At 53.9% G+C, this 8,531-nt stretch overlaps 1 protein-coding gene across 1 annotated transcript in view; it reads left to right on the top strand.

Annotated features, from left to right (window-relative positions):
- The window catches only part of ASAP2 (ArfGAP with SH3 domain, ankyrin repeat and PH domain 2), a gene marked incomplete in the record, with an annotated part of 153,549 nt that overhangs the window by 100,056 nt on the left and 44,962 nt on the right, over positions 1-8,531 (top strand). Inside the window, 1 exon segment of the mRNA XM_014589777.2 lies at positions 3,297-3,384. Within this exon segment, the coding sequence (XP_014445263.1) occupies positions 3,297-3,384 (88 nt within the window).

The raw sequence follows: 8,531 nt of genomic DNA, 5'->3' as shown, positions 1-8,531 counted from the left end.
CCTCTTTCAAGGGGAAACCCGCTCTAGGGAATCCCGGCATCCACTCTGAGCACACGCCCTCGGGCTGCGGGCTCGCTGCACTCTGACGGAGGTGAGCGGTGGCGACTAACCCTGAGTCTTCGTCTTGGCCTTCCTTTGCCCTGTCCTGAGGAGAAGCAGAGGTTGGCAAGGGCACCACCATTGCCCATTGTGGGATCCCAAGACACAGCCCTTCTCAGTAACCCCGAGGAAGGAGGTCGAGTACAACCTCGTGTGCAAGGTGTCGCTGCAGCGAGGACTGTGCTCCACTGGGAGTGCCTCGCTGTCACCCGCTGCGTTATGGGGAGGGAGAGGACCGTGCATGGTCTGCAGGGATCGTTTCTGGCCTCGGCGGTGGAGTATCTCTGGGCTGGGCCACTGAAAATCTTTCCCTTTCCCACAGTCCATCTTCCACCAGTGGTTTGCTCATCACCACACTCCCAGGCCACGTGACTCGGGTCTCACGTGATGTCCTTTCCGCGCAGATAGATACAGTGTGCGGGTGGGCGCCTGAGTGCTGGGTGCTGAGAGAAGGGGGTTCTCGAGCCTTCACTCATTAAGAATGCTAAGCTTGGTGAGGGAGGGTTCCCTTCCTGACCTAAGCACGAGTGATGCTGCAGCTTGTTTTCAGATCGTTGGCCTCCGGTTTTGTTTGCTTGTTTTTTTTTTTTTAATTTCTTTTTCATTTAATACTTTATTTATTATTATTTTCATTTGACGAGAGAGAGCGAAAGCAAGAAAGCAAGCTGCCAGGTCTGAGACTTGAACCATGGTTAGCCATGTGGGAATCCAGCACCCTTAGCCACTACGCCACCTGCTGCCCCAGGCCTCTCGGTTGTTTTAACCTGGATTTTAACTCAGGTCTGCTGCCTCGATGCGGAAACTGCTGTCAACTGTTTCGTTGCATGTTTTTTGGCTGTTAAGTCATGTGGTGTGTTTGCTTCATTCGGAGTTCCCCTAGACCAGGGCCTGAGCGGAAGCCAGGGCTGCCCGCGGCCGCAGATGAGGACAGTCCTGTGCTCTTTCGCTGACGGCATGAGCTCCGCTTCCAGTCACTTCCTGGCCTGCGTGTGCCCAGAAGCCTGGAGGCGACGGTGGCTTTGAATGGCGGGCTGGCCCCGCGTTTGGCAGGTGGTGCGGGGATAGCTGCGGCAGCTCAGCCCGTCACGTGGTGTGTGTGTTTAGTAAGTGCTTTGTGTTTCCAGGGGAAACCCTCTAGGGAATCCCCAGGCATCTGCCGTGAGCAGCCATCGCCTGCCACTTCCACAGAAAGCCCCGGGATTCAGGCGGGGCTCTGCCCTGGCCCATCCCTGCTGCACATTTGTCTCCAGCCCCTCAGTTGCTGCACACAGTGCTCCGTGCCCTCCTGTCCCCATTTGGGGTTCCACGTGCTCCTGAAGGCAGAATCCCCGGCCCCCCTGCAGGACTGCATGTGCTGAAGGTTCACGTTTGAGTTAACCCACGCCCAGAGGGAGCGTTGAGAGGCCTCTTGTGTTTGATGCGACTCCTTGGGTCGCTTACTGCATAGCCAGCATCGCCTGAGGACTAGTGTACCACCAGGAAAAAAGGACACACGTCCCCAAAGGCTTGACTGAGGAAATGTGAGCCACAGAGCACTGTTGGCACATGGCCGAGGGCTCTGAGAAGTGGAAGCCCACGGGAAAACCCTTTCCTGGAAGCTGGCAGATGGAGAAGTGTGCTCTGTGTTCAAGCAGGCATGGGGATGATGTTGGGGGTGAGGTCCGTGAAAGCCCGGGCTGGTTTCCCCCTCAGCCAGGACTAAGTGTGTTCTTTGGCACGGGGGAGAAGTGATCCTTGGGACCAAACAACTCCTCAGGTGTCCTGTTTGCCGAATTCATGGCATCACCCCACCACCTGTGCTGTCCGTAGCCCCTGCCTTCGCGGCAAACACTGAGGTTGCAGGATCTTTTTTCTCCACTTTTTCTCAGAGTTTTCTAACTCATGGCTTCCCAAATTAAATGTTCAAGGAACACTGGTATCTTGGGAATCAGAAACAACCATTTTGTGAATTAAATGAGGATGTGTCTCTTTTCAAATTGCAGCAGGGAGGTAATTTAATATGTAGTATTTTCTCCCACAAGTTTTTCTTACACTTTTGCTGTTAGCTAATACCTCTTTGAACAGACAGGTAAACGATGACCAGTGTAAAACTGAATAGCTGATATTGCGTGAGGGTGTCAGCTCATGTGTTGTGGGCCCATTATTCCGAGTTTGTTCAGATGAAGACACTGAATGCACTTCTGTATTTTGTGGTGTTTGTTCAGGTGCTGTGAAGTAAGAGAGCTATCAAACCCCAATCCTTCATCCAGCAGTTTTAATGGGGACTCCCTTCCCCCAACCCTTCCCCCTCCATCTCTGTAGTCACTGCAGAGAACCTGAGGGGTCTATAAGCGCATGAGCGTCTCCCAGGTCTGCCCAGTTGTAGACGCATGTGCGTGAGCATCTGGATTAATCCCAAATCCAAGTTTGCTCTATCGAAGTGACTGGTGGCCATGGGAAGCAGGGAATAAGAACTGAAGTTAGCAACATTTTTTTTTTTGGTCTTCATAAAGGGTAAGATAAGCCCATTCTCTGTATTTTTTAGGAGGCATTTTCCCAGGCAGATCTCGGGCTCTGTAATTGCCCCCTGCCCTTCGCTTTCTTAGACTGTGTGACAATTTTGAAATGAATAAAATAGCCATCTTTTACATACCTTTGACAGAAATATTTTGATTTCCTGTTAACCATTGTGGGTGGGATTGGGGGTGACATCCATGACGAAGGTGTTTAGTTGAAACTGAAGTGACAGTTGACATTTAGGAATATGAATCCGTTATCTGCCATCACCTGGTAAGTGGGGAATACGACTTCTCTGCCGTTTTGCTCTGTAATGTTACTTTCCATAGAAGGAAGGTTTACACTGAGAAAACACGTTGCCAGGAATTGAGCCAGTGCCCCGTCACCCAGCACACCATCTGTCTTATCAGCAGGACTCAGAACTGAGTGTTCTGGGCTCCCACACAGAGTGGTTTGGTCTCGAGGAGCTCAGGGCCGCAGCCCGCAGTGGTCTTGCTTGTCCCAATGCTGGGTGTTGAGTAGCCACCATGGGCCCTTGCCGGGAAGGTGGTGCCCTCGGGAACACTCCGGAGCTTCCTGTAGTCCGCCTCCTGAAAGCTGTCCTTGCAAACTAGTCCGAAGCCTGCTTTGCTCAGGTTCCTGAGGATTCACACTGGAGGGCGTCCCGCTCCCCCACCCATCTCCTTCTCTGTTTTAAACAGGCTAACCGGCCTCCTGCGAAGCTCAACCTGTTAACCTGCCAGGTGAAGACCAACCCCGAGGAGAAGAAGTGCTTCGACCTCATTTCACGTAAGGTCCTTTCTGAGCCGCTGGGCCGTCCACTATTTTTGTCCTTTGCAAATCGTGTAATTTGAAGAATTGGTTTCAGGGCCAGCAGGTGGCTTGGTGGTTGAGGCGGCTAGGCTCCCGCATGGCTAACCGTGGTGCCGAGTCCCAGACCTGGTAGCTTGCTTTCTCACTTTCCTGTCTCTGTCTCTTTCTGGTCAACTTCAATAAAATCAAATGATGACAATGAATAAAATTAAACAATTCTTTAAAAAAAAAAAAAAAAAAGAAAGAAAGAATTGGTTTTGAGGGCCAGCGCATGGCGTGGTGGTGAAGGCAGCTGGATCCGATATGGCCAGCTGCCTGGTGTAAGTCCTGGTCCTGGCAGTGAGAAGCGTGCTGACTGTGTGTGCATGCGTGCCTAAAATCCCGAAAGGAGGGAGAGGAGGAGGAGAAGGGGTTGCAGCTGACACGCTCCTTCGGAGGCTCTTTCTCTGTCTCACTCTCCCTTGCACTCTGTCTCTCTCCAAGGCGTGCATGTGCCCTCTAACAGATACAGACATTTAGTTTTTGAAGAGAAATGCCCTTTTGTGGTGGGACGCGCCGTGTGTGCTTTCCCTTCCAGCAGCACGCCGGGCTCCGAGGTCTCCCAGGTCTCCCCACTTGAAGACTCGCCTTTGCGGATGGGCCCTGCTCCTCACAGCTGTAAACCAGAGACACCCTCTCCGCCTTCTGAGCCTCCGCTTTCCTTTCTGTAAACAAAGAGATCATACTAGATAAGCCCCAAATCCCTTCAGTTTAAAATAAAAAAGGACACCACTTCTCCAAAACTGGCGTAAGACGGCCGACGTCAGAGCCCATCAGACGTCGTTCTGGGGAGCGGTCACCCAAACGACAGGGCCTTCAGCGGGGCCCTGCCACTTGGGTTTTTGAAATGGTTTCATTCCCCCACCACAGAATTAGCCATTTTGCTTCTGTCTGCTTTTCTTTCTCGCGGTGTACACAGAGGAGTCACCGCGGAGCCATCTGCTGTGGGGAACGTTTACTTGGCACCATCTGACGAAGAGGGCTCGCGATGTCGTAAAGAAAACATGGCGAACCCTGTGCTTGGGGTTCAGTGCGCCAGGGCTGCAGTCGGGTGGAGGGAGGGTGGTCACCAGGCCCTTGGGCACCGGAGTCGCGTTCCAGAGGACAGCGCTAGGCCATGCCTGCAGGGAGATGGCGCCAACCTCCGTGCCCGGGCCCTGAGTGCGAGGTGGCTATGTTGCCACGTGCCTTCTGCAGCTTATGCTGTCGGGGCCTGGGGACTTGCTGGGCGCTAGACCTGGCAGTTTGAGAAACGCGCTGGTCGTGTGTGCACGCGTGCCTAAAATCCCAAAAGGAAGGAGGGATGGAGGAGGCGCTGCAGCTTGACATGCTCCTTGGCGGTAGCCTTGCTGTGGAGTCCGCCTTGAGAGCCCTTGGCCGTGCAGCGTGCTCTCGGGAGGGGAGCGTGAGGGTCCTGATGTCCCGCTGGGCCTTAGGTAGGGCTGAGCAGTGCGACGTGGGGAAGGGGCATAGGGGTTGTTTGTTCCATTCTTCAGACTCCAGACTGATCTGTGAAATGAAAGTTGGCTTCATCCTGCTTCAGACACCCCCGCCCCTCGGAAGGGTTCGTGTGGGACACAGTGGGTTGTCCCCTGTCATCTGAGCTCGCTCTCGATCCTGCACTCATTCAAGATGTCATAAATAGCTGAGGATGGACTGCAGTCTAAATGTCACCATTCCTGGGGTACCTGCCTCTAGACGGCGGAAGAGTTGAGTTAAAAAGAGAAAGCTTAGGCTGGTCCCATAGCCTAGTGGTCAAGGCAGTGGCTCCCACATGGCCGTCTGCTGTTTGAATCCAGGCTTCAGTCACTTGGAGAACATGCCAGGCATGTGCACGGCGCGTGTGTGTGCCCCACATCCCAGCGGGATGGAGAAATGAGGGGATGGGGCATGACCACGCCTGTGGAGGCACATTTTCTTTTCTCTCTCCCTGCCCGTGTCTCTCCCTGGTGAGCACATGCTTTCTCTGGCATTTGGGGGTGGGCGAGAAAATGGTGTGATCCGATGCCCACCAGGGGCCGGGGGAGACGCAGAGGGCTACTCGGATAATAACCCGTAACGAGTAGTGAGTAGCCTTGTGACGGTGCCCTGTGGCACGGAGCAGCGTGCAACAGCTGAGCTAGGGGAGCTCCAGCAAGGCTTTGAGGGCAGCCTGGCCAGACACCGCAAGTGCAGAAGCCTAACCCAGCTATGCAGCGTAGCAACACATGGGGCGCCGGGGAGGGTCAGCGGAGAGTGAGCACGCCCAACTCCCTACCCCGCGTGGATTCTGACACCCCTCGGGCCTGTGGTGTGTGGAAATCTGGTCCACACTGCTCTGTAGAGGATCCCGTTTCCCAGACCCAGCAGTGCGTGCTGCAGCCTGGCTCTCAGTGCCTGTCCTCTGAGGGGCATCCAGCCTGGGGTCAAAGGGCTCACCGCACCCAGGTGGAGGTGCGCCCGTCCGATGCCAGCCCTCTTTGCCCCTGTTTGTTCACCAGTGGGTAAAACAATCCCGGTCCCGCGCGTTTTCTTCTCAGCTGGCTCTCAGCAGGCGCCCCCTTGGAGCATGGGAGGTCCCGATGCTTTGACGGGGCTGTGTAGGTTCGGCCCATCGTGGAAACTGTTGAAAGCTGCCAGGCACCCGAGAGCCACCGAGGGAAAGGGCGCCCGTGCTAAACCCTGGTCTGAGGAGCTTTCTGGGAAGGTGAAGTCTGTGGGGGTGGGACCTCAGTCTCCTGGCTCAGGAGAGGCTGTTAGTTTTTTTTTTTCCATGTTTTGTCATAGCGTGTGTGTGCTCACGGGAAAGGAGAGAGATTCTGAGAGAGGGAAAGTGAGAAATCCCCCCGAGGGATGGCCACACCACAGTCCTGCCTCCTCCCTTCTCTAGATTTTGGGCACACACGCACATGTGCCCGGCATGATTTTCAAGGCACTGAGTCTGAGATCGGAACTGTGGTGGGATATGGGAGTCAAGCACCCTAACCACTACACCACCTGCTGCCCCCAGGAGCAGCTGTTCTTACCTGCCCAAGTCTCTTCTTCCTCTGACCAAGCCCGGGGGACATGTGTTGCTGAGATGCCTTTGAACTCTGAGGGCATCGGGTGGTTGGGGAAGGCAAAGGCGAGCCCGTGGTGGGCAGGAAGGGTGACGTTCCAGCTGTGGCCTCCCAGGCACCCCAAGGGTCTCCCTTCCTCCAGGCCTTGCGTTGGACAGCCCCCTTGGAGTCCACCCAGAGAGCCAGAGATCTGACCTGGCAAGTTCCTTCCTGCAAGGTCCTCCTTGACCCTCCTTTCCCCTAAACAGAGACGGCCCATTCTATGGGAGACACTCGTGGGCATCCGCTCCTCCAAGAGGAGGTTCGGGGGGCAGCGTGAGTGCTGGCCTCTGGGAGCTTGTCCAGTCTCTTGCTCTCAGACTGACCCCACCTATCGCAGAGTCTGTCCTGAGCGCTTGTCCTTGTTCACACAGGCGCCCAGGTGGGGCGGAAGGTGGTCCGCGTCAGTCCCTGAGTAGCGTGGGGCCCAGAGGGCATTGGCAGCTCTCCAGACCCACTGGCAGGTCTAGCCCAGGGGAGCCGGAGCCTTGGCTGCAGTGGAAGGCACCTCTGGAAGTCGTGTTGCTCATTTTAGGGGCACAGATGTTGTGTATCCGTAGAATTAGTCGCTGCTTATCACCACTCTGCCCTCTGCAGAAGTTGGACTTTTTCCCCTTCTGCCTATTTTAAAATTTAATTCCTTGGGGCCAACAGGGCACAGTGGTTAAGGAACTGAACTCCCACATGGTTAACCCCAGTCAGGCCCCCTACCCAGTGGTTTGGAACTCATGCCAGGCACATGTGCATGCATGATGAAAATCCCAAGAAGAGAAGGGATTGCAGTGTGGCCATCCCCCCGGGGCGTGATTTTTTTCACTTTCTGTCTCTCTCTCCAGCAAGCACATGTGCTCTCTGGCAAAAAATCTCTGAAAAAATCAAATTTAATTCCTCTTCTACTCTGTTTTTGTACTGGTTGTAGACAGAATTTCTATGCACCCCAACTTCCCCACAGATTAACATCTTAGTCCAGTATCCGATAGTACTCGGCGTCTGTCACTGACCCCGTGCACAATTACTGCAACCAGGAAGTGCATCCAGTTTGTCACTTCTCACGAGAAACTTCCACAGGTTCGCCAGCGTCTCCTCTCGTGTCCCCTTTCTGCTCCAGAATCGTGTCCAAGCTCGGACACTGCGTCTCTAGATGTCACTGTATCTTCATCTTCTGCAGAACTGTGACACGTCTGGGGCCTCCCTTGTCTTTCCTGGCCTTGATACTTCCGGAAGAGAGTCGAGGAGCTACTTAGTCAGGCATCTCTCTATCTGGATGCTCCAGTGTCTTTCCACGAGACCCGAGGTCGTGTTTCTGGCAGTAACAGCACAGAAGCGAGGCTGGCATGTCAGGTGCCCTCCTCATCACGACCTCGGGGCAGCAGCCTGGTGGGACTGCCACCTGATGTGAGCGGGGCTTTTCTATGAGGACATTATTCCGTAATATCCTGTTGCTTTAGCTGAGCATGTTACATGCTTAAGAATTTCTCACACTAATCTTTCTCTAGAAGGCCAGAAAACTTCCAAGGTATTCTCTTTAGAAGTGGCTTTTATTATTCAAAGGGCTTTCACAATTACTGTTCAGGGGTCCACTCTATAATGAATTTTAACAAAATAGTTTTTTTTTTCTTTTTCTTTTTCTTTTTTTTTTTGGAGAGGTTTTTGCTATAGGGCGCGTGCGCTCGCCAGACAGACAGAGAGAGACAGAGAGATAGAAAGCGAGAAATCACTCCCCAGAGGGGATGGCCACGCTGCAATCCCTTCTCCTCCATTCTCCTCTCGGGATCTTGGGCATGCACACACACGCGCCCGGCATGAGTTTAAGCCGCCGGGTCCAGGACTTGAACCACGGTTGACTACGTGGGAGTCCAGCAACATAGCCATTACACTAACTGCTGGTCCCCAAAATAGAGCTTTTGAGACCAGTGATGGGTTTTTTTTTTGGAGAGATTTTTGCTATAGGGCGTGTGCGCTTGCCAGACAGACAGAGAGAAACAGAGAGACAGAAAGAGAGAAATC

The sequence above is a fragment of the Tupaia chinensis genome, unplaced genomic scaffold (genome assembly GCF_000334495.1).
Source record: "Tupaia chinensis unplaced genomic scaffold, TupChi_1.0 Scaffold000045_1, whole genome shotgun sequence".
Lineage (NCBI taxonomy): Eukaryota > Metazoa > Chordata > Mammalia > Scandentia > Tupaiidae > Tupaia > Tupaia belangeri.
The sequence above is the reverse complement of the archived record's forward strand: the minus strand, read 5'-3'. Positions and strand labels throughout refer to the sequence as shown.